This window comes from Anastrepha ludens, chromosome 6 (assembly GCF_028408465.1).
Source record: "Anastrepha ludens isolate Willacy chromosome 6, idAnaLude1.1, whole genome shotgun sequence".
NCBI lineage: Eukaryota > Metazoa > Arthropoda > Insecta > Diptera > Tephritidae > Anastrepha > Anastrepha ludens.
In genome coordinates this window covers 36604478-36630467 of record NC_071502.1, presented here as the reverse complement: position 1 = coordinate 36630467, position 25990 = coordinate 36604478, and the positions used below count along the sequence as shown (strand labels likewise).

The 25990-nt window shown below is 36.0% G+C and overlaps 1 protein-coding gene across 1 annotated transcript; it reads right to left on the bottom strand.

Moving 5' to 3' along the window:
• Positions 1-1704: 1704 nt before the first annotated feature.
• Positions 1705-25120, bottom strand: LOC128868047 (scavenger receptor class B member 1). Its single transcript, XM_054109769.1, has 8 exons — positions 24916-25120; positions 20227-20296; positions 18094-18346; positions 15753-15926; positions 14618-14810; positions 11096-11474; positions 10900-11021; positions 1705-4135 (listed from the first exon to the last, which is right to left on the bottom strand). Exons 2-8 carry the CDS (start codon positions 20285-20287, stop codon positions 3764-3766), a joined length of 1554 nt encoding a protein of 517 aa, XP_053965744.1. The 5' UTR covers positions 20288-20296; positions 24916-25120; the 3' UTR covers positions 1705-3763.
• Between the last annotated feature and the right edge of the window lie 870 nt (positions 25121-25990).

Below are 25990 nucleotides of genomic sequence, written 5' to 3'. Positions count from 1 at the left end.
TTTCACTAGAACTACATCAATTAATGATAACACTGTATTTTGGAAAAAAAAATCCAATCGCGAAATTGGCAAACTTGTCGATAAATCATGGTCCAGCGTTTGAAACATCGTTAAGCATTATTGCAATATTGGCAAAATAGCTCCGGAGAGCAGAGCTGGTCGCCCAAAAAAATTTGCCGCACGACAGGAGCGAATTGTGGTGTCCACGGTGGCACAAAATCCAACAACTTCGGCTGTCAAATTGTGCGAGACCCTGCAAAATTCATTTGAAATCAATCAAAGGCTGGGTGTCATGGTCGGATTCCTCGCCGCAAACCCTTCATTTCGAAGATAAATAAGAAAAAGAGACTAGAATTTGCTAAACAGCATTTCAATAAGCCCAACGCTTTTTGGAACACCACCATATTTAGTGATGAATCAAAATTCAATTTATTTTGGTCAGATGGAGAACAAAAGATTTGGTGAAAGCCAAATAAAGGGCTTCAAAAGAACAATCTGCTCAAAACAGTTAAACACGGTGGAGGAAATGTGATGGTTTGGGGGTGTCTCGTGCCATCTGGTGTCGGAAAGCTCGTGTTCGTAGATGGGACAATGGATAAGCAGGTGTATCGCGGCATACTTAAAGAAAATTTAAGTTCAAGTGTCGAAAAACTGGGCCTTAATGGCACAACTTGGCAATTTGAACAAGATAATGACCCAAAACATTCGTCTTGTTCTGTGCAGGAGTGGCTGATATACCATCGCAAATAACTTTTTTGATGTGAATTTGTCTCTTATTTTACCTTGTAAGCCTAAGCCGAAATTAATTTTTTTTCCTCATATACGTAATAAATAAATATATTTAGAAAATTCCGTTTTTTTATTTTCTTATACTTTCATTAGAAGAAAAGTTATGGCACCGAGAACTTTGTTTTATCGAGTGTGCCAATACGTTTTTGACTCATTGTATATTTAGAATCGGTGAACTTAATGACTTATCCCAGCTCTTATTTAAGGCAAACAAGTTTTCTTTTAGTGATAACGAACACTTTAAAAATACGATCTTTGCAATAATTTGTGTTCATCGCTCTTATTAACAAGGTGAAAAGGATTTCTTATAGCAATGGATCACTTGGGACTCACACTTTCTATAAAAAAAATTCATTCCTTGAAAATGAATATAGAATATTGTGTACAACATTTCTTCTTTTAGGAGTTTCAGATGGACAGAGAATACATGCATTTCTCAAGTAAGTATTTTTAGAAATAAAAATAAGGCTTAGAAATTTTGACAGTACCGAGTATTAGACATTTAAATCGGTCAAATCAAATTGTTTCCTATCTCTGGGGGTCAACGGCAAATGAATTGCACAAAACCAAATGAGACGCCAAACATTGTCGTTCACTACAACAATAGTTTCTTTTCTCATACAAGGCATTCTAATAGGTGTAAAAATACTCACCAACACTTGTCTAGTACAAAAACGATTTGCAATGAAAAAGAACAACACACAAACTTCAACTCTCAAATATATTATACGTGTAAATATATATATTATATTACAACAATAGCTTATTAGGAAATAAAAGACTATTTATCTTATACTTACTTGTGAATTTTTTTGACATTTCGGGGGGGAATCACAATACGGCATTTAAGAGGTTTGAAGTGTTTTACATATGGAATGAGACATGTAAAGCGAGTATGAAAGTAAAACCAAAATCTTGAATAAATTAAACAACATTTATTCTAGTCAAATATGTATGTACATAAAACATAATCCCACATTATAAATTCACTAGAAACTGTTTACTTGCTCTGTTAAAAAAAGTTCAGACATAGGTGCATATGTGCATACATTTGGAGAGAAATGGTACCATGTGCAATAAGCACACTAATACGCATACATATCCATGTCTTGTAAAACAACAACCATTAAAAATTAAACGAGTTGCTATTATAAACAGATATATTATACATAAAGATATCCTCAATTCCTTATAGTAAATCATACAAATGTACCAATAATAAAAAGCTTATTTAGTATACATAAGTAAATACATGCATATTCCTGTTTGTGAGTACACATACGCATAGCTTTTGAGAGTAGCATTTATGCATTCTTGAGAGTAGTCTAAATTGAAATTTCATTTTCTTGCTTGATACTTTTCAGAATGAAGACTTCTTCATTCCTACTAAGATATACGGATTATATAATTATATGCAGATATTTAAGTACAGTTACTTCTGTGCATATTTCAAAAACACTTTAAACAGGTACTATATAAAATGAATTTTTTTTTGCATAAAAATAGGTACACATACACACAAATACACTCTCCTTACTCGTTTAATGGTTATTTTTTTAATCTACTCCAAATAAATTTTAGTCCAGTAAAATACACTGCGTTAAATAACTGTAGCACTAGATTTATTGACAAGTTTTAACAATTTATTTCTTTTTATTTATATAGTTCATTCTCCTACAAAAACGATATAAACCCAAGTTTCCAACTTTATACAAATTCATTTTTTTTATTTAAAAAAAAATTTCACACTTATTAATAAAGCTCTTAGAAAAATTTCGGGTATGCAGTTTTATAACCAAATGAATTTTGGTATAATAAAGTGCAAGTTTCAGCATCTCAAAATAGCGTTGATTTTTGGGATTTCTTTTTTGTTGGCGGTCTTGTGCATTTTCTGTACGCAGCGAATACTAGAAATTTCTTTGTATCGAAGAAAACACACCGTCAGCAAAGAAATTGTTGACTTTTCCATTAACTTCAACTTTTTCACTTAAGTTTAATTAAGTGGAAACTGTTGCCGCGTTCTATCTTAACTTAGACTTTCTCACTAAGTATTTTAGTGGAAACCGTTACCTCGTTTTCTCTTGAGAATATGGTGGAATATTAATGTGCTTTTGCATCATGTATGTGTACCTACGGCGTTCAGGGTCTATTATTGCAGCAACATTTTCAGAATGCAGCATATTTTACATATTTGTTAAATATATATTCGAATTCAACTAAATTTATTTACAAAGTTACAAAAATTAAAACAAAAACACTTATTTATATAGATATTGATCATTTCACTATAAAGCATTGCTAAGACAGTGTACTAAAATATATGTACAGTTGTATGTATGCATATGCTTTGACATACATACAAAATAAAACGAGTGCAGAAAGAAAAAAGAGGCGACCCTTTCCTTCGCTTTAATAATTCAGTCTTGAATATTTTATTTTTTTTACAGTCACAATTTAAGCACACACTTATCTATTCTAATACCCTGGAGTACAGTAATCTTAATTAGGATTCATCAAAAAATTTCAAATTAACATGTTGCATTTTTGGGCTTCCTTCCCATGGTTTCGGACAATTAAAAGAATAATTATTTATTTACAACGTTTGTATGAAATATATTGCACAGTATAGGTAGTGTTGGAAAATGTGTAGTACGACAAGCGTACATGTGTATGCAGACCTAAAAAGAAAGGGTGTATGTATGTACGTATATCATTACAATACTCTATAGTAAAACGGATCGTAACTCAAAATTGTATTTAAAAATATTGTCCCTATTCCTGTCTTTAATTATATAGGTAAGTAAATTATACGCAAATGTTTGCATCTTAAGCATATACAATGTACATATGCATGTATGTATGTATGTATTGTATATTTTCTTAATTGCAATAATTCAGGTATAATACATGTCCCGCCTCCTTATCTAAGTTTCTACTAAATATTGTAAATATACATATCAATATTAGAGTATTTTCAATGTTTAGGTTCCTTGGCCTTCTTTTTCGTCAAATCGAATTGTGCCGTTGCTAAATAATTGGAACCTTCTAAATGCAGCGTACTTTGTCTATGCGAACTTCTTATTAAACAAAATAGAGAAAGCAAGAGAAGTGAAGCACCCAAAACAAATAGGGCAATTATGAAGCCCAAACGTATTTTCGGCGGCACAGTCTCAGCGAAGCTCATTAAATCGGTTATTTCATCCGGTAGCCCCTCTATACCTTCCTCAAACCACAATATGGGAAACACGATGTCTGGGAAATTAGCCACTTGTTTTATATCGAAAACTTGACTCACAGCCAAGTTGATCTGAACTCGAGCACGGGCCCTCAAAGTAGTTCCCAAAGTCTGCAAAGAAGTAAAAAGAGAAAATTAACTTTTGTTTAGATGGAAAAATATTAAAAAATGTAGTTTTTAACAAATTTCAAAGCTTCTTACACATAAAAAAATTAGTAATAGGTCTATTTATAAGTTCGTGCGGTTTTACAACAGATGGCGTAACTTGATTATTATTCCATCGATCCACATTTCCAAACATTCATTGGAGAGCTACTGTCGTAAGGCACAAACGTCAGTATAAGTTTTTTATTTGAAGCGTAAACAACAATATTTTTACCACACTTGAAAATGTCGAATTTCGTGCCAAATAATGTGTTTTTGCGGGGAATTCTTCTTCATTATTTTAATATGAAGAAAAAAGCAGCCGAAAGTCATCGTATCTTGGTGGAAGTTTATGGTGAGCATGCTCTATCTGAGCGAACGTGCCAGAAGTGGTTTGCACGCTTTAAAAGTGGTGATTTTGGCTTGGAAGACGAAGAACGCGAGGGTGCGCCGCCAAAGTTCATGGATACCGAATTGGAGGAATTGCTCGATCAAGATCCGGCTCAAACGCAAGAAGAGGTTGCAAAAACTTTGGGAGTTGATCAATCAACCATTTCCAAACGTTTAAAAGCCATGGGAATGATCCGAAAGGTAGGCCATTGGGTGCCGTATGAATTGAAGCCAAGAGACGTTGAACGCCGTTTTATGGCATGCGAACAACTGCTTCAACGGCACAAAAGAAAGGGTTTTTTGCATCGAATTGTGACTGGCGATGAAAAGTGGGTCCATTACGACAATCCAAAACGTCCGGCAACGTATGGATACCCTGGCCATGCTTCAACATCGACGTCGGCGCAGAATATTCATGGCCTGAAGGTTATGCTGTGTATCTGGTGGGACCAGCTGGGTGTTGTGTATTATGAGCTACTGAAACCGAATGAAACGATTACGGGGGATGTCTACCGACGACAATTGATGCGTTTGAGCCGAGCACTGCGAGAAAAACGGCCGCAATACGCCGATAGACACGACAAAGTTATTTTGCAACATGACAATGCTCGGCCACATGTTGCACAAGTGGTCAAAACATACTTAGAAACGCTCAAATGGGATGTCCTACCCCACCCGCTGTATAGTCCAGACCTTGCGCCATCCGATTACTATCTCTTCCGATCGATGCAACATGGCCTGGCTGACCAGCACTTCCGTAATTACGATGAAGTCAAAAAATGGATCGATTCGTGGATTGCGGCAAAACCGACCGAATTTTTCACAAAGGGAATCCGTGAATTGCCAGAAAGATGGGAAAAAGTAGTAGTAAGCGATGGACAATATTTTGAATATTAAATTTGTAACCATTTTACGTCAATAAAGTTTCAAATTTCGAAAAAAAACCGCACGAACTTATTCATAGTCCTATTATTATAATCCAGCTAGAAACATATCAATATATTAGTATTTATATATCCATATGAAAAAATGAGGATGGTTCCATGTGTAGAAGTCCACGCAAGTGGGGAAAGTTACTGATCGCCATTCACTTGGGAATGGCCAGGACGATTCTTCTGCATATGGTTCAAGCAGCTCACAACGGCCGGGATTAGCCCACGTATCCTCTGGGTAGCTTCCGAACACCCGTTCGGGAGTGAGCTAACGTGAGAAGGCGAAACATTCCAGGATAGCTGGTTGTGCGTTGGGTTTGGGACCCGCCACTTAAAAATCCCCCCCAATGAAAAGTTTGAAAAAGCCTCGGATGAGACCTCCCTATACTGATGACGACCCCTGCAAACGAAATAAGGAATATGATTTGAGGGCATGCACCTGGAATGTCCGGCCCCTTAATGGGGAAGGTGCCTCTGCCCGGGTGGTTGATGTCCTCGTGAGAGTAAAGGCTGACATCACTGCCATCCAAGAGATGCGATGGACGGGGCAAGGTAAGAAAAACATAGGACCTTGCGACGTCTACTACAGCTGCCATGTAAAGGAGCGCAAATTCGGTGTCGGATTTGTTGTGGGAGAGAGACTTCGTCGCCAAGTACTGTCGATCACTCCGGTGGACGAGCGTCTCGCAACAATCCGCATCAAAGCGCGATTTTTTAACATCTCGCTAATTTGCGCCCACGCCCCGACGGAAGAGAAGGACGATGCGACCAAAGATTCTTTCTATGAGCGCCTGGAACGCTCCTATGAGCGCTGCCCCCGCCACGACATAAAAATCGTGCTTGGCGACTTCAACGCCAGGGTGGGCAAGGAGGGAATTTTCGGTCCCACAGTCGGAAAATTCAGCCTACACAACGAAACATCCGGTAACGGACAGAGGCTGATCGACTTCGCCGGGACCCGAAACATGGTAGTCTGCAGCACCAGATTCCAGCATAAGAAGATTCACCAAGCCACCTGACTGTCTCCTGATCGAAAAACACGAAACCAGATCGATCATGTTGTGATAGATGGAAGACACGCTTCTAGTGTATTAGATGTACGTACGATCCGAGGACCCAACATCGACTCGGATCACTACCTTGTTGCAGCCAAACTGCGCACACGCCTCTGTGCAGCAAAAAACGTGCATCTACCTACGCAAAGAATGTTCGACATCGAAAAGCTGCAATCACAACAGACAGCCAGAAAATTCGCCACTCGACTCTCACTCCTGCTCTCAGAGAGTACTGCCCAACAAACCGGCATCCACGAACAATGGAGCAACATTTCTCGTTCTCTACGTACCGCCGCCGAAGAAGAAATCGGATTCCGGCGAGCCCGAAAAAACAATTGGTACGACGAGGAATGTCATGCTGCCGCCGAAAGAAAGGATGCCGCCTATAGAGCCACGCTGCGATCGGGCGTAACGCGAGCCATGTGGGATCGCTACAGAGAGCTGAAAAAGGAAGAGAGACGTATTATCCGAAAGAAGAAACGAGAGGCCGAAATACGTGAGTGCGAAGAGCTTGAGATGCTGGCCAACAGGAACAACGCCCGAAAATTCTACCAGAAAGTTCGGCGGCTTACAGAAGGTTTTAAGACCGGGGGCGTTTTCCTGTAAGAACAAAGACGGCGAACTGGTGATTGACGTACAGAGCAATTTTAAATTATGGAGGGAACACTTCTCGAACTTATTAAACAGTGACAGCTGCGCATGTCACCGAGAAAGTGAAGATCCCGATACCCCAATCGTTGACGACGGAATTGTCGTTCCGTTACCCGATCATGACGAGGTGAGAATAGCGATAACGCGGCTAAAGAACAACAAAGCCGCGGGCGCCGACGGACTGCCGGCTGAGCTATTCAAACATGGCGGCGAGGAGCTGGTAAGGTGCATGCATCAGCTTCTATGCAAAATATGGTCGGATGAAAGCATGCCTGCCGATTGGAATTTAAGTGTGCTCTGCCCAATCCATAAGAAGGGCGATCCTGCAATTTGTGCCAATTACCGCGGGATTAGTCTTCTAAATATCGCCTATAAGGTTCTAGCGAGCGTATTGTGTGAAAGGCTGAAGCCCACCGTCAACCAACTGATTGGACCTTATCAGTGTGGCTTCAGACCTGGAAAGTCTACCATCGACCAAATATTCTCAATACGCCAAATCTTGGAAAAGACCCATGAAAGGAGAATCGTCGACTTCAAAGCTGCATTCGACAGTACGGAAAGGAGTTACCTGTATGCCGCTATGTCTGAATTTGGTATCCCCGCAAAACTAATACGGCTATGTAAGATGGAGTTGCTCAACACCAGCAGCGCCGTCAGAATTGGGAAGGACCTCTCCGAGCCGTTTGATACCAAACGAGGTTTCAGACAGGGTGACTCGCTGTCGTGTGACTTCTTTAACCTGATGTTGGAGAGCATCGTACGAGCCGCAGAACTTAATCACTCAGGCACAATTTTTTATAAGAGCGTACAATTGCTGGCGTATGCCGATGATATCGATATCATCGGCCTTAACAACCGCGCTGTTAGTTCTGCCTTCTCCAAACTGGACAAAGAGGCAAAGCGAATGGGTCTGGTGGTGAACGAGGACAAAACGAAGTACCTCCTGTCTTCAAACAAACAGTCGGCGCACTCGCGTATCTGCACCCACGTCACTGTAGACAGTTATAATTTCGAGGTTGTAAAAGACTTCGTATAACCAGCATTAACACCGTTAACAATGTCAGCCTTGAAATCCAACGTAGAATCTCTCTTGCCAACAAGTGCTACTTTGGACTAAGTAGGCAACTGAGCAGTAAAGTCCTCTCTCGACGAACAAAACTAACACTCTACAAGACTCTCATTATGCCCGTCCTAACGTATGGCGCAGAAGCTTGGACGATGACAACATCCGATGAAGCGACGCTTGGAGTGTTCGAGAGAAAGATTCTGCGTAAGATTTTTGGACCTTTGCACGTTGGCAATGGCGAATATCGCAGACGATGGAACGATGAGCTGTATGAGCTTTACGACGACATAGACATAGCGCAGCGAATAAAGATCCAGCGGCTACGTTGGCTGGGTCATGTCGTCCGAATGGATACAAACGCTCCGGCTTTGAAAGTATTCGATGCGGTACCAGCTGGTGGTAGCAGAGGAAGAGGGCGGCCTCCTCTGCGTTGGAAAGATCAGGTGGAGAAGGACTTGGCTTCACTTGGTGTGTCCAACTGGCGCCGGTTAGCACGAGAAAGAAACGACTGGCGCGCTTTGCTAAACTCGGCCAAAATCGCGTAAGCGGTTATAGCGCCAATTAAGAAGAAGAAGATATCCATATGAGTCTTGCTGAAATATATCAGCTTTGTGTGAAATGTATGTATAATCATAAAAATAATAATACGGCGACAGCTGTAGTCGAATAGTTTGTCCCCCTGGGCAGGCAATGACAAACCCCCAAGTGTAACATATTTCTGCCATGAAACCTTCATATATGGGACAATATCTAACACACTCGTATACATATATTTATTAGTTTGGAAATTCATTATTTTAGGATTGGGTGATTTCACTTCGGATTTGCTTTTGGAGATACTGTGAGAGGTTGGTGATAATACTTTCGGTTCGAAAAGTGAGCAGAACCCCAAAGAAACAGGTTCCATAAAAATCAGAAGCATATGATTGGCCTAAGGATGAATATCATCACATTGTTGCCTCAGGTACTTCTTGTAGAGTAGGAAAATTTTGTTTTCTGAATTGTTAAAAAATATTGGTAAATAATTTCAGTTTTATAATTTTAAGTTCTAATAATGAAATTTATTTGTATCGGATCTGATTGACTTTGCCTGAAAAGTCGCTTTTTAATACTTTTGCACGCCGAATTTTTCGATGGTTTTTTTGTAGTAAATATTAAGCAATATCAATAGGTTAATTTTTTTTTGTATATTAAGAAGAAAGTTTAAGTCTTTAAGAAACATATACAGGATTTGAAAGCACTAATACACGTTCCAAAATGAAAATTTTTGTGACTAAACGCAAAACAGAGAAGCTAAATCTAGCGGAAAAATATTATGGTAAAATTGCTACAACGCAAAGAAAATTGATTCCAACAGTGTTCATATAAACCTTATTGCTTTAATTTCATACTTTTTTCTCACTCTCAAATAGTTGCATGCGTTATTTAACAACCCAAAATTAATTTTCATTGCAAGTTGCAATTTTTTATTGTACACATTTTTTCTTGCAAGAGTTTGCAAATAAAAAAAGCGGCTGATCGCAAATTAAAACTAAACAGGATTTAAAACTTGCGAATTGAGTCAAAGTTCTAAAATTGAATTTAAAATGGTTATTAGAGTGGAGAATGTAAATAAATATATCGAATCGGAATCAACCAATGATATAGTGGTATGTACTTCACAAGTCTCCGTTGATGCAGTTTCCGAAATACAAATCGAAAACATTGAAGGTGTCTTTTGTGTTTTATGCTTTTACTTCTTGGTTATTAACGAATTTGACAATATATATACGAGTACATACATGCATTAACATATTCGTAAAACTTGCGAATTGTTACTGGTTTTGCGCTCATGTACTTTTTTTGATATTTTTCTCTTCGAGAGAGAAGTCTCGGAAATTAATTTACTGGCAAGTTACTGGATAATTTTTACAAGAACAATCCTAATATCAAATTCGAAATGTCAAATTTGTCACTCGTGTGCATTTTGTTGTTTCTTTTCTATTTCTCTAGACAACAACAAAGTAAAAGTTAAGCAGAGTTTGATTATTTAGTTATAAAAAAATCAGATCAGCTGCTCTACTGCTAACACCTTCTTCATGTGCGATGGACTGCTTAAATATTCTTTTAATTTCAAATTTTCATTTTCAAAATGGCTCTGTTTCCTTTAATCCAAAATCTTTTATTTGGTGATATTACAAAAACTACTTGATAGAAAAAGAATTATGTGGATTTTCTCAGCGGACGAGGAATTTGTTTTTCAACATTTAGTTCTTGTGTTAGGAGGAATATGAACAGGAAATATTTTCAGAAGAAATTCAAAGTTCTGAATCGATGTGGCATTTGTCTCACACATACATATGTATGATTTGAAATTCTAAAAATAACATTTTTGTAACTGTTACAAATCAATAATACCAAAAAAAAAAAAATCTTCCGCATAACACTTATCAGGCTGCGTAAAAAATAAGAGTTGGAAAATGACTTATAGACACGTAAAAACTTTTTTCACTAACACTTATAATGAGACAATTTTTTTATACGCCAAAATTTTGACAAATTTTGTAGCTCTGAAATGTTAAATAACAGTTATTTTTGTCCCTGCTAAATTTTTGTTTGATGGTACTTTAATGATGTATCATATTTAATTAAACTTACAGGATGAACATCTATAAAAAATCCATGTTTTTCCTTCTCGGGTGGAGTAATGCCTTCCACTGCAGTTAGTAAACTTTCATCTCCCAAATAAAAGTGAGGAAAACTTAGCATAATTGGGGAATCTAAAACACATATATTAAAATGCATTAAAATATATATACATATAAACAAACACAAATATTTTAATTATTTTTACCGTATTGGCAAAGTGAGACATTGAACAATCCATGTGGTGAACAAGAAGGTGGACCTGCTGGGCAGAAACACATATTATCCGGGTTACTTTCCACGTCAGAAAATACATTTTGTGGTGGAGTGAACCTATAGCCAATTACATTCTTTTTGGCTTCAACTTCCTTTTCATAGACAAGCGGCAAAAGTCTGCACAGATCTTTGTCATATATGTACAGAACCCGATTTGTGTCAATATGTGGCGGGAATATCGACCCATCTGTGCCGTTTAATCTGTTGCAGTCATCACTTAGCCAGTGAGGCAAAAATGATCTTCCGTTGTATTTATCGATTATTCCGTACTGTGTAATGTCATCTACTCCTGTGAATATTGTTACGCGATCCTGAAAGGAAAAGTGACTACCTTGTAATTACAGAGATAAAATTGTATTTGCATATGTATGTAATTTGAAAAGATAATTAAGATTCAAAAAGTGCTGCGATTCGACATAGACGTAATGCAGTGAATGAAGATCTAGCGGCTTCATTGGCTGGGTTATTTAGTCCGAATGGATACAGACGCTCCGGCTCTGAAAGTATTCGACGCGGTATCAGCTGGTGGTAGTAGGAAGGCCTCCTCTTTGCCGGAAAGATCAGGTGGAGGAGGACTTAGCTTCACTTGGTATGTCCAACTGGAGCCGGTTAGCACGAGAAAGAAATGAGTGGCGCGCTTTGTTAAACTCGGCCAAAAACGCGTAAATTTTTCTTACGCACCAATTAAGAAGAATAATGTTTTTGAGCATTCAATTTGTTATTTAAATACTGAGTTCCAAATTTATAAAAAAAAATGTTTTTATTCTTTCAGAACTTAACTGAAACAATTTAGCTATTATTTTTTTACAACGCGAAATTTTCTTTCCATTAAATTTATAAATAACTACTTCTATTTTTTTATACGAATAGTCTCCTAATGAAACATCGCTGCTATTCGCCCACCGTTATCGCTGACTTTACAATTTGGCGCTTTGTACGGTCCTTACCATATACAGCACACCGTTCGTAATTCCTTTTCATTTTCTTATTTAAAATCAGTCACGTAGCTCACAATTTGAAATTAAAATGAAAAAATTAAGATTTCTAATTATATGCGAATATGCAGTGCAAAATACAGAAATGTCAAAATCCCTTCTACCTTGTTTAATGTGCCTTGATATACTAGTTGTTGTCGACTTGTGCTATAATATTCTAATTTATATACTAATTATTATAATTTTGTTTTTTTTGTAGAGGTGTAGATATGTTAACTATAAAATTACAGTTTAATTACTCGTACAATTGAAACGGGTACGAAACACGGCTTCAAGTGAACACGGAAGCTTTAGGTCGGAATAAAACGTGGAGAGATGCCGCAATGGAAGTTGTCTTATGAACGAGAGCCCTCTTTTTGATTGGTCACAAACTAGCCGATTGATAATGACGCATATATTGCTGTTACGACCTTTGTCCGTTCCAGCAGTGAATACGCTGCATTTCAATTGGTTTTACCAGTGCTAACTTTTTACAATACGCTTAAAATGTATCTCATAAAGTAAAATGAGACTATTAACCAGGTTAGTTTACGACGGCTGCCACTCTGCAGGAGTGTATAGAGGGGCATACTTATGGATCAATATGGATCTCCAAGCCATCCATTGTGATGGCGCTTGGTTGGGCTCATTTCATCCCTCTAATAATATATGAAACACTGTGAAACTTCGGATTCTAAGTCTGCCAGATATCCAAATTGTAAGAGATTAGTACGATTTCCATCGGTTCCCATTAGGTAGTGCTCGGGAATGATATCAACTATCGCACTAATGGATAAGGTATTAATGGGTATGTCGGGCTCCTGGATACGGGGGATATGAGAAAAATTAAATAGCGGACCATCTATCTAAAAAAGAGGCAAACATGACTCTAATAGGTCGTGTGCCTTTCTGGGGACTTACAAAAGGCCATATTAGTGAATTTCTCAGGAATTGGGAGGAGAAGAAACTCGTTGAACACTGGCGAAAATCTATCCGTCAGCTACAATTCCTAACGCCGGACAGAGGAATTTCTGAATAGCTACTTTCACTCAGCAGAGTACATTTAAGACTTTACTTTATAGGCCACTGTAGCCTGAGATACCACTAAAGCAATATTTGCCTCTCTGAAACCATCATCTGCCGATTCTGTGAAATGGACTTTGAAAATTTAGAAAACATTCTTTGTAAATGTCTTGCACTAAGCAGAAACGGCTACATCACCTTGGTGGTATTGCCGTGTATCCATATAAATTATGGAACAATTAGCACCAGAATGTGCTAACATTTTTGAAAAGAAATAATTGCACTAATGGAAGGTGCAAGATAGATGAGGGACCCTTTTTAGTTGCCTTACAATCATCTGTTGTTGACCTGTGTGTTGCAGACCTATATATTAGAGAGCTTGTTGCTGGATAAAGGGATGTCCACATACTGGGCGAAATTGAATGACTGGAACTTGGTTTAAGTTTTTACCTCAGTGCTTTGTTTGCATTTCATATGTAAGTGTTTGTGGTTCTATCTCTTCCCCATTTGCTGAGATAATTTTTATTCGTTATTCTATTTTTTCAATGTGGAAAGTTCTGCTACGTTTTTGGAGACTCCTGGGACGTTTTTTGCTCGTAGAGGTGGTTTATAAAGCGATGTGTTGGTACATTTGTCATGTTTGTAGTATGAACGCTTTAAATGTACCATTTCATAAGCCCTTTGAGAGTACTTGACGAGTGCATTTGTCCAAAACAATCAAATTGGTCTATTCAGTCCTGAAATATTTGCGTGGGAAGCTCCGTGTAAAAATGTACAGTTTTCATTTGGTATGGAAGTGCACCATAGCTCATATGAGTGTGAAGACAAATAAGCGGTTTTCAAAATCGAATATCTTAGAAATTACTAGACATGACTTTCGCAATTTCAGAGATAATTGAAATACTTAAGTGAATTTACGGAACTTGGCCTGGCGCACTGGTGCTTACTGGCTCGGCTTAATTTCGTGGAAGACTGCGATTAGTCACTTCAATTTGTTTTATCGAATAATTAATTATTATTCGCAATAAAATCTACATGATTGCATTTAAATTGATTGCGAATAAAATTAAAAACTTATTAACCTAATTATTTAATAAGTTTATGCTTCTAATTAAATTACTAGTCAGCCACCGGAGCCAAATGGGTTCGTGCGTGACTATCACTCGGAAGTACATGGGTTCGAAACCTCAGCCGTGAAATACCAAATCATAGAAAAAGTTTTTTCCGAGCGTATTTTTGCCATGAAAAAGTTTCTCATAAGAGACCATCTGGCGTTCGAAGGCGGCATAGAACTGTAGGCTCTTTTTGGAAAACATTATGAAGCCCACTATAAATAGGAGGAGAAATTCCGCCAAGCTCGAAGCAATGAATAAGGTTCAATTATATAATTAAACTACAACCGCCGTGGCCGAATGGGCTTTGTGAATGAATACCTTCTCATAAAATTGTGTACTTACCGCAGATGTTCCATTTTTGCCGTACATTAAACCAAATTCTTCATATGGTAGCTTTTGCTCTTTTGGTACAACGTCTTTAGCTAATTTGAGAAGCGGGTCCTCGTAACCCCATAATAATTGTCCAACCGAGACTTGCACAAAAGGTTTTATTTTCAAAATATCCATTATGCTGGCCATTGCTAGTCGCAAAAATCTGAAATATAAAATAATGCAGGTATCAAATGGTGGACTATTATTATCATCGGTTTATTTTTATTAATAAATTATAAAAGTAAATTTAAAGCTAAAGAACTAGCAGCTAGAGACCAGCTAACTAATTTGCTGGTTCCACAATTGCAAGGCAATAATTTTATTGCTTCAATATGGATATAATATTAAAATGTATAAATAATCAGATCGAGGACATTTTCGTAGAAATTCAAATATTAGAGTGAGCAACTAAAGAAGATTTGCAGCTTTACTTTTCTACAATATGTTAAGCAACGATTGACATGTTGTTACTCAGTCAGTGAGAAACTCTAAACATCTCGCTGCTAGATACAAAACACTAACCTCAGAAAGACAATTCTTGGTGCATGTGACTCGATTTTGGAATGCCCTTACCAAAAATTTAGTATCTCTAAGTAGCATGAACTCGTTTATACGCGAACTTAAAATCTAACATCACGCCCACCAACCCATTCGGGTACGGCGGCGTAGGTTCGAATCTCGGAGAAACACCAAAATGCAGAAAAAGGTTTTTTCTAATAGCGGTCGCCCCTCGTCAGGAATAGAAAACCACCGAGTGTATTTCTGCCACAAAAAGGGTGTACGCGCCAATTATATATATATATATATATATATAATATATATACATACTTGTATATATATAATTATAAGGCTTACCCTTGTTGTGTTAGGATCGAAACATTAATTAAATAAAATGAAAATATATTTGTTCATGAATATCAATAGAAATTCTGGGGAATGGACTACTATAAATATAACGATTGAACTAAGGGTGCGTACATATTTAATTATTTCTAGTTTAATAGTCGACAAGTGAGTGAGCGTAGAGTGAAATGAATGCGGCGAAAACTCTTTGTATTTCACTTAAAATAAAAGTCAAACTTATTTTTCAAAACTAAAAACTTACCGTGCAGCGTGTTTACTTTGAGATGTTGCACTCAGCATTGGAATATTGGGAACGATTACCACATCGTCTTCCATTCCTACTGATAATTCCTCACGGAATGTGTAAATTTTTCTCAAGTTATAACTTAATGTACCATTTTCGTTTTCCACAATGTTGACCTTTTCCCACGACTCTCTGTGAAAAGAGAAACAATTTTTACAAATTTACATCTACAAAAATATTGTACATACATATTTACACACATATATTTGTCGCATGTACAAGGTGGCGCAAAATTAATCATAAAATTTTGTTTTTAATAACACTTTTACTAAATAAAAAACAATAATTTTGAGTGAACGATTAACGCCACTAGGCTATTACGCGCTCCATTGCATGTATTTTTGTATACTGCGGATGTCTAGTTCACAAATGTAAAATATAATTGACACACGACGCCATTTGTAAAAAGTTGATATCTTCTGATTAATTTTGCGCCACCTCGTAGAACAATTTGAAAGACGGCATAATAGATTAAGTGTCGTAAAACTGTTGACGATTGTACGATTACAAATAGATTAATAAAAAAAAATTAATAAAATTTGAGCAAAATGTTATAGAGGAATTTTTCCTTAAATATAATATTGTACATAAATCTACTACATACTAAGTTGTTCAATAAATTTTGCGGTTCGATAAGAAAAATACACACTTTTGATTTGAAACACACTTTATTATTCTGTACAGTCTCCCTGCACATTTATATACTTATTCCAACGAGATTCTGATTTATAAATTCCATCTCTGAAGTGAGAATCTGGAAGGGCAGCAAAATACGCTTCCAAAGCTGTTCTGACCTCATCATTTGATAAAAACTCTCTCCACGCATGGTTTTTCTTAGGTCTGGAAACAGATAAAAGTCGCTAGTGGCCAAATCTGATGAATACGGTGGATGCTCTGAACATTCGAACTTTAATTCATGGATTTTGTTATTTTGTTGGCCATTGTCAAAGTGACCTTGTGACACAGAGCATTGTCCTGATGAAAAATATTTTGTTTCTTTTGCAAACTGAGTCTTTTTTCACGAATTTTTTTCTTCAGCTGTTCTAAAAGGTTACAATAATATTGATTGTTTTACCAGTTCGCAAGTAATCCATAAACAAAATTCCTTTCGCATCCCAAAAACTGATGCTAACAACTTCTTGGGTTACTTCTGGATACGAACTCTAAGAAGCAGGTTCACACCACTCCTTAGCCTCTTGTTTTGATTTAGGATCATGTTGATAGACTCAAGACTCATCCATAGTGGTGAAGCGACGTACAAAATCCACTTTGTCCTGTCGAAAACGCACTAAATGTTGCTGTGTGAATGTGTTTTTGTTCCCGGCTTTCTTAAACCTTTCATCATCATCTTCGCCTGCTGTAGCATATGCCTCCAATTGTCTCGGTTTCATGCCTGTGTCCCCCATGCCCGAAATCCCAATAGGCCTGCGTCTTCTTCTACACCGTCAATCCATCTCCTCTCGAAAATCAATCTGTTTATCCGCATGTCCACGTTTCACTACCGTATAGCAAGATGGAAATAATAATTGAGCGATACAGTGAAATCTTTGTTTTTCTGCCGAAGCGTCTCTTTAGGTATTGACACAGCGAAAAATAGCAGCGGTTGGCCATAAGGATAGCCGATTTCTGCAGAAGTTTTGATATCATGATTAATGATTACTCCAAGGTATTTAAATTCCTTCACTACTTCCAATAGTCATCGATGTTTAGTATTTGACCCACATCGTGCCTGACAGATCCCGATGTAGTTGAAACTAGCGCTTTAGTTTTGGCTTCGTTTATTTCCAAACCCTAACATTTTACTGCTCTTTCAATATCTGCGAAGGCTTCCTTTAAGCTCGGTATCCTTTCTTTCAATGAAAATATTCCTTACACTGCCCAATGAGATGCCTAGGGCTTCTGCTAAATTTCTTTCAGACACTCGACGATTTTCCAATCCGATATCCTGAATTTTTTCTACGATTTCTAGTGTACGACCATGCCCAAATTTAGCAACCCATTATTTTTTCTGTACTAATTGATGGTGAAAAATTCTTATACACTATGAACATCGCTCTTAGTTTTCTTTTACTTTTAAAATTTCCAAAAATAAAATTTTTTGCATTGTAGAAAATACTGTGAGACGTCGGTACTAAATGGCTTATAAACAAAGAATGAGTTGACAGATTGTAATGAAACTTCGCATCCGTTCATAAAAAACATAACAAAAAAAAAAACTTAGGCTAGTAGCAAGTAGTAGTTAGCGAGCCGCTAAACTTATTGAACAACCTAGTATTATTAATTCTTTCAAATAACTTACGTGTAAACATATGGACCCACTTCATCCAGAATTGGCTTAGATGCATTGTTCAAAAATTCGTTTGCATTTGTGACATTATACACATAAACTTGAATTTTAGGTTCCACTGGAGGTTTAGCCCACCAACCAAAAGTTTGACTGCCTGGTCGAAGTGCAACTTGGTAGTTAATAATTAAATTTACTAACGCAGTGAATTCACAAGTGACCAAAATTCCAAGAATAAGGAAGCATATTGCAATAGCTATCGTAATCCCTAAAAAAACAAAAGGAAAAAATATATATAGCTAACATGGTATTGCAACAATGAGAAAAATAAACGAAGATTTGAATTAAATATACTTAAGTAAGAATATAAAATACAGAACGAAAACACAAAACTTAACTACACAACTTCGTATACAGGCGTGCTCTAGTGGACAGAAGAGTGTTTTGATTTTGTTCACATAACAGTTGAATGTAACAGCGTAGAGGAATTTGGACATAAATACAAAAAGGCCAAGAATTACGAGAGAAATCGCTCTAGTCATGACTGTCGTTCATCTGTCGACATAACTCGAGCAAAAATTAATGTATTTCGAGGAAACTTGATACACATACACCACACGAAAAATATATAAGACCAACTAAATTTCTTATATTTTTTATCAGTTTATGCCTAATAATTTATGTTTTTAATATTTAAACTTTTAACGATAAACGTTTTAAAAATATCCAGAAATAAGCGCACACTACACGAAACCTAAATTAATTATTAAGAAATGTAAAATCTACAGAACGAAAGAAGTATAAGACCAGGTTTATTATATTTAAAATAAACAAATAGAATCCTTGGGGTTAGATCATAATTTGGAGCTTAGTCATTTGTGTTGGATCCTCTTTTGACAACTGGTTGAAGTCGTCGAAGCATCGATTTGATTAAGTTGTTTATAATATTTTGATCAAGTTTTGACCATTCGACATTAGTCGCACTTCTAAGGCATTTAGCGCTATCGATTTGTCTTCCATTTTTGCAACCGATTGACAAATATATCGCATACATTTTCGATTGGGTTGAGGTCAGAACTGCAGGCTGGCCATTCGAAAATTGGTATTATTTTCGTTGCCAAAAACTCTTTTGTTGCTTTGGAAGCATGAACGACTGCGTTGTCATGTCGGAAAATCCAGTCCTCATCGAAAATATCATCAAAAAAGTAATAAGTACTTCGTCTAAAAGTTCTTCATACTTGCCACTATTCATTTGACCAAGCTATGACAAAGCCCCCTCCGAACATCTCTAGCGCTAAGTTTTGGTTTTCTATCACTTCTTTTGGTACATTCACACTTTTCTTTCAAATGGAAGTAATACAAAATCCCAGTTTTGCCTTTTTTATTGTAATTTTGAAGCAATCATTCGCATTGTAAGGCCTCTCTCTCTGTCCATACAAAAATGTATCCCTGCTCAAATTCAAACAGAGATCTCCGCGCATATTTTTTGTTTCTAAACCAAAACAACCACATAAATATGAGAACGCAATGAAGCAAAACACTTTTTATATAATAAATTTCGTAATAACTTGCATTGTACGCCTTTAAATTTAAAGCAAGCGCTTTTGGTTTTATAATTATTTCGTTTCGCACAGAACAAGAATTTTTCTGTTACTAAAATACCAGCAATAAGTGCCGAATAATTTCCATATGACTTTTTATAATTGTTTTAGTAGATGTCATCAGAATCATCTTGGTCTTATAATTTTTTCGTGCGTTGTATTACTCTTTGTCCGACACAGATGAATGTTGAACAAAGACGAACAGTGCGCAGCTTGCGCGTAGTAAAGGAAATCAACTGCACTTAATGTGATGATTGATCTTTGTCTGTAAAACCCAGACTTTTGCTTTGCCACGCAGAATAAACAACAGATTGAAAAAAAACTATGCCTCTTGTTTCCTTCCTTATAGTGTGCTTCCTTCGGTTAGGCATCTCAGTGTCTATTCCCACTTCAATGATGAGCATACTCTTTATGGGTGTTCGCAGCACTGATATACAAAGATTATTCGTTTCTATCATAAATATTACTACAAATTTGTTAGTTATTATATAATATAAATATTAAAGCGGAAACATAAAAACTTATTTTAAGGAATGCCGATACTTACACCATTTCCGCAGATAAGTACTGTAAAGTTTTGTGCAAAATTTGTGCTTTCGGCCCTGCATTGCAGCTTCCTAGAAATACAAATTGACAGCCTTTACATATACGATTTTTGTCATAATATATAGCACTAAATGCACACATGTATGTATATATATTAGGGTGGTCCAAAAAAAAAATTTGTATGCTGCCGCCCCCCAAAATAGTAAAGAATGAAAAATAAAAAGACCCGTATTTTTTTTTTTTTTAATCAGACCATATTTAATGGTGCCGCCGGGGCTTTGAAATATCCCATGTATTTTGCATGGGAAAAAAATACTTTTTCGTAGATTTCATGTAAAAACCTGGAAAATGAATATATTTTAACCGGATAACTCAGTTTCTCTTCATAATTGATCAGGGAATAACAACCAATTATGAAATAATTAATTTTTTTTGTATTAACTATTTTTTATAGAACCCCAAAAAGCCCCCATAAAACGAAAATCTAAGAAAAAATCGAAAAACAATATTTTATATTACTTTTATGATATTTTTTTGTGAGATTGGTTGTTATTCCCTGACCAATTATGAAGAGAAACTGAGGTATCCGGTTAAAATATATTCATTTTCCGGTTAAAATATATTCATTATCCGGTTAAAATATATTCATATTCCCAAAATATATGGGATATTTCAAAGCCCCGGCGGCACCATTAAATATGGTCTGATTAAAAAAAAAAAATACGGGTCTTTTTATTTTTCATTCTTTACTATTTTGGGGGGCGGCAGCATACAAATTTTAATATAAATTTTTTCCCATGCATTTTTGGACCACCCTAATATATATATATTTATTAAAATATAACAACAATTTGAACCTCAAAAACGTCGGGCTTAATTTGTCTTCTGTTTATCTAGTTGTTGGGTTGGCAATGCGATTGATGCTAATTGAAAAAATTAACTAAAGCTTTTTATAAAAATAAGTATAACAGCGCAATTTAATGTGGGGCTTTCAGGATCGTAGATAAATTCTGCGCCAAGTACTGCCGCTCACGTCTATGACGGATCACATCGCCGCAATCTTCATCAAGGTGATTTTATTCTACAGGTTGTTCATTTTTGTCCACGCCACGATAGAAAAGAAAAACGGCACGGCCAAAAGATAACGTCTACAAGTACTTGTATAGAACTTATGAGTGTTCTGGCAATAAGGAAAGGGCCTTTGGCCTAACAATCGATAAATTCAGCTTCCAACAAAAAGCCTTTGACAGCGAAGTCGTCTGCAAAAAGTTGTTTAAAGTAAGCAAAAAAGTGGAAATAAATCAAGATTGTTATCGTAGACGGAAGAAAGGATTCTAGTGTTTTATAGCGTTTCTTTTTCTAGTTTGTTCTGCTCTGTGTCAGGGCTGTCAAATTTTCGCATATTCATAAGATTTCGCGTGCTTTTCTGGAAGTTATGCGCACTAACCTGGCTAAAGTGCAACATTTTGTACCCAATAGAAAAAGTGAAATATGCAAAAATGGCTATGAGCAAAATATAGAAGAAAACATCAAAATGTTGGCGACCTAACAAGGGAAGGGACGCAATTGTCTAGAATCCCCAAAGAACCCACAGTCGAGGAAGACCAGCGAACACCTGGAGACGGCTACTGGATTCAGAAACTCGCGCCATGCGCCTTAGCTGGAATGAAATTAAGAGATTTGCGCAAAACAGACCAGGATGGAAGAAGTTCGCTGTGGCCCTATATTCCACACTAGGAATTTATGATGATGATAAGAATGTTGTTGCTAAAATTTGACTTTTATTTTCTCAGTCAAACATTTAAGTTAGAATCTGACTTTTATTTTTTTGTCGAATATAATTTTTTAAACATAAAAGTCAAAATTTAAATAATTTATTTTTGTTAAGAAAATATCGGTCTCAAAATAACGGTAATTGCTGACTTTGTTGGAGAAAATAAAAAAATTAAATCACATGAGAGTAATATTCCTTGTCTAATAAGCATCACAAATTTTGCTCAATTTTTATAATTTTTTATAATTTGAACAAAATTTGGGCTTCACGAAATATTAGTAGACGTACCAAACTATAATATAATTTTGTAGTACGAGTGTAAATGTAAAATCAGTCGTCTTGTATGGTTGTGAAACCTGGAAAGTTACTAACGAAATTTGCCAGAGTATGCAAAATTTTGTAAACAAATGTCGTCGACGAACTTTCCGAATTTTCTACCCAGAGTTATAATGAATGACAACCTGAACCAGGACTTGATAATGTCGAGATTAAACGCCGGAAATGGCGTTGGAAAGAAAAATAATGGCACCGCTAAAATGGCACTAGAGTGGAACCCCCAAGGTTCACGCAAGAGAGGACGACCCAAAAGTTCATGAATAAGCACGGTACAAGCTGAGTGTAAACAAACTGGTAGCTGGCCTTGTACTCGAGAAATTGCACAAACTCGTGATTGATGAAATGCGTTAGTCTTCGCGTTATGTTCCGACTAGGAACGACAAATAAATTGTAACGTTATATTCATTTATTTTTTTGTATTAAATTTATTGTCTAGGAAATAAAAAAATAAGAATCACGAAGCTACAAATGTTAAATAGACAAATTTTTTCCGACTGCCTTTTGAATTGAAATTTTAATAATAACTCTTAGTTTCGATCTCTACCTTGAACAAAGAGATGCCATCTACTTTTAAAAGATTTATAAATTTAAAATATCCCTTTACAAGTATCAAATTAATTTATGTGTTTCAAGCTTAATGAAATTTTGCGCTCCAGACTTCAAGGACAAAACGTATCAGCGTTCATAAGAAGGTGAAAAGCGGATGGTATTTATTTTATGTCAACAAATAAACACAAATATTTCGAAATTTAAAATTCAAGATTATGTGATGATTTACACGAATCTAAACCATCCAATACCATTTGGATTCACGCTATCATAGAAACAACCCCATTCATGTATTGCAGCACTTAACTAATCTTATGAGCTTCCGGGTAACATTCCGCCACGAAATGGACCCCACAAATGACTATATAAGTACAAATAAAATAAAAATTAGAGCGAGAATTTCGACCTTTTATGTCAAGGTCGCTTGCCCCACATTATCATCATTGCAGGTGGTTTTTTGCTCAAAGATCATCCATTAATTATGTAAGTATGCATGTTAGTAATCCTAAAACAATTTTTCTCAGTTAAAAATAAATAAATGCGAGCTAAAAGCCTAGTAGGAAAATTTAGAGCTAAAAATTTAACTCGTATCCACGAGCAATCATGAATTTTTAATTTACAAAAATAAGCTAATAACAAACTAACGATATAAGCACAATAAAAGCACACACAAATGTATATGTATGTATGTACGAGAATATGCATGTATGTGATATATGTTGAAATAAGAATCAGTAGAAACATAAAAACATGAAAACATCAATACAAGGTGCTATGTCTAATGAATATGTATGCGTATTGACCACCTTGACCGGGGTCACAAATTCGCGTTCATCAAGCAAATAATTTTGAATATTTTAAAATCTACTCATAGCCATACATAATAAAAATATTCATCCGTTTATTCGCAAGTTGATTTTTGTGGCTTTAAAGGGATTTTTATTGTATTTGTTGCATTATGTGGCTGATATAACACGATTTGTATCCTAATCACGTTTCCTTCGAGGTTGTGACTCAAGTTTATAATTCCCAACTGAGTACGTTTTGTTTCAGCTCAATATCTTTTACGATAACGCACAAAGCAAAAAAGTGACAATATCAGTAAAGCTACATATACATGCATACTTGCATATGCATAACCATTTATGTATGTATACTCATAAAAAGTTATGAATAAAGAAGCGACACAGAAGAAAGCCAAAAGCGAACAAAAGTGGTGTGCAATCAAATTCCAAGGTGATCAAGAAGCATTTCAGCACAACTTATGCGATATACGAATGTAGATATTTTTAAATTGGCTTACAGGCACATACTACATTGAATTGTATGTGCGGGCAAGTGTGTTCGGTAATTCACTTCAGAGAATGATCTTCACGTACGAAAGAGGTTTAGTTGTTGTCTCGGAAAGACTTTGGACCGTCCCTTAGTAAGCGGGTACATTTACGTACATGCATACATACTTACATGTATAAACAAACGTATATTTACTTGCAGTTTCTATGATTTATATTTACTTTCTTGAACTTTTCATTTTGTATGGCACATAATATACAAAAACGTACATATCGACTATTATCGAAATACGACTGAAAGCTTAATTTCAATAAATAACAAGTTCATACATATGCACATATATGTACATGCACACATAGTTACACCTTTCTATTGAATGTAATACAGAGAAATACATGCTTGCCCATGTACTCGCGAATTGTGCACATATGCAAGTAGTATTTCTTAAAGTCAGGCACTGTCTTTAAGTGCACTTATCTATACATATACATAGATACATATGTGTACATGTGTAGACGTTGTATTATATTCTGCAGTATGCACATAAAAAAATGAACAAAAGTGAAAATATTAAGCCGAGTAAAATGTGCATAAATGAAGCTTTTCGTTTATACGAAATTTTTCCGGGCTTTCAGCCATGAATTTTTGGTTTTTAAATATATATATATATATATATATGTATATGTATATATTTTTTGGCACATCTCACATGCAATACGATAATGCACATAAATCTACCTCTGCTTAAGCAATTTCTTAAGATATTTCCCCTCTCGCGGATCACAATAATTTAGAAACTAGTGTACACTTCAGAAACACGTTAAATAACTTTAGCGAGCAAAACCACTTGGCATACGATGCCACCGATATCTCTGAAAGACTAAAGACAAGACGTCGGTTGCAGATTGAACATTGTAGTGTTGAAAATCAAAACCAGCTCGGCAGGTTGTACTTTGCTCAATACTTTTACAACGACTATCATGCAATACCGTAGTTTTGGATAAGAGATAATTACGCATACCCATACATGTATAGGCATAGCGTAAGCGCTCGAGCTTTTAAACATTTAAATAAAAATTAATTAATATGTCGAATATTTTTGCATTTGAAGTAAGCTCGCTTTTAGTTATTTACTTGAAAACTCTCTTATACTGTATTTTTCTCTCTATCTCTACTGATATGACACTCGTATAACTTTGGTGCACATTTAAGAAAATTTACGCATCATAACAAGTTTGTCGCTTTATTGAAATCTTTTGTTTTGTATTTAGGATCTATAATTCAACTTTTTAAGTAATGAAATGGACATGTCACCTGTGGAAATAATATATTTTCGAGAAATTTCATTAAAAATTAGGAATTTCATTCAAGCAGTCAAGTGTAGGAAAACAATAACTTGTTCAAACTAGCACTACTCATGCACAAAAAGTGGGAAGTTCTGACCATTTTCCGCTAGATGTCTTTAGGTGTATACGAGTATACAATGAATCAGATCATATTATAGAATATGGCGATTTAAAGGTGACATTATATTTTAAAAACTCGTTTATGTTTGATGAAGCTAGTTGTGCTTTCCAGAGTTCCAATACCAATACGACAAGGTGGAAAGTCGAATTAGGCGCTAAAATACATTTGGGGAAAAAGAAATCCATTATTTTCTCGGTAGATGGCTGTATTGATCGATATCTCGTAAAGTATCGATCAAAATATTTAAAGTTTATCCTTGTCATCCTTTTCCGTTTTTTGTTTGTTTCATTCAGTTGAGAGCTACAGGATAACAGGCTGTTAACAATGGAAGTCAACAAGGAGAAAA

What these genes read in the sequence shown, in the direction of transcription:
- LOC128868047 (XM_054109769.1), bottom strand. Translation starts at nt 20,287, where the DNA reads ATGCAGGGCCGAAAGCACAAATTTTGCACAAAACTTTACAGTACTTAT. An exon ending in TACTTATCTGCGGAAATGGT is followed by an intron (nt 18,347 to 20,226) that starts GTAAGTATCGGC and finishes TTGTTTTTTTAG; the next exon opens with GGATTACGATAGCTATTGCA. An exon ending in GTGGGTCCATATGTTTACAC is followed by an intron (nt 15,927 to 18,093) that starts GTAAGTTATTTG and finishes CTCTTTTCACAG; the next exon opens with AGAGTCGTGGGAAAAGGTCA.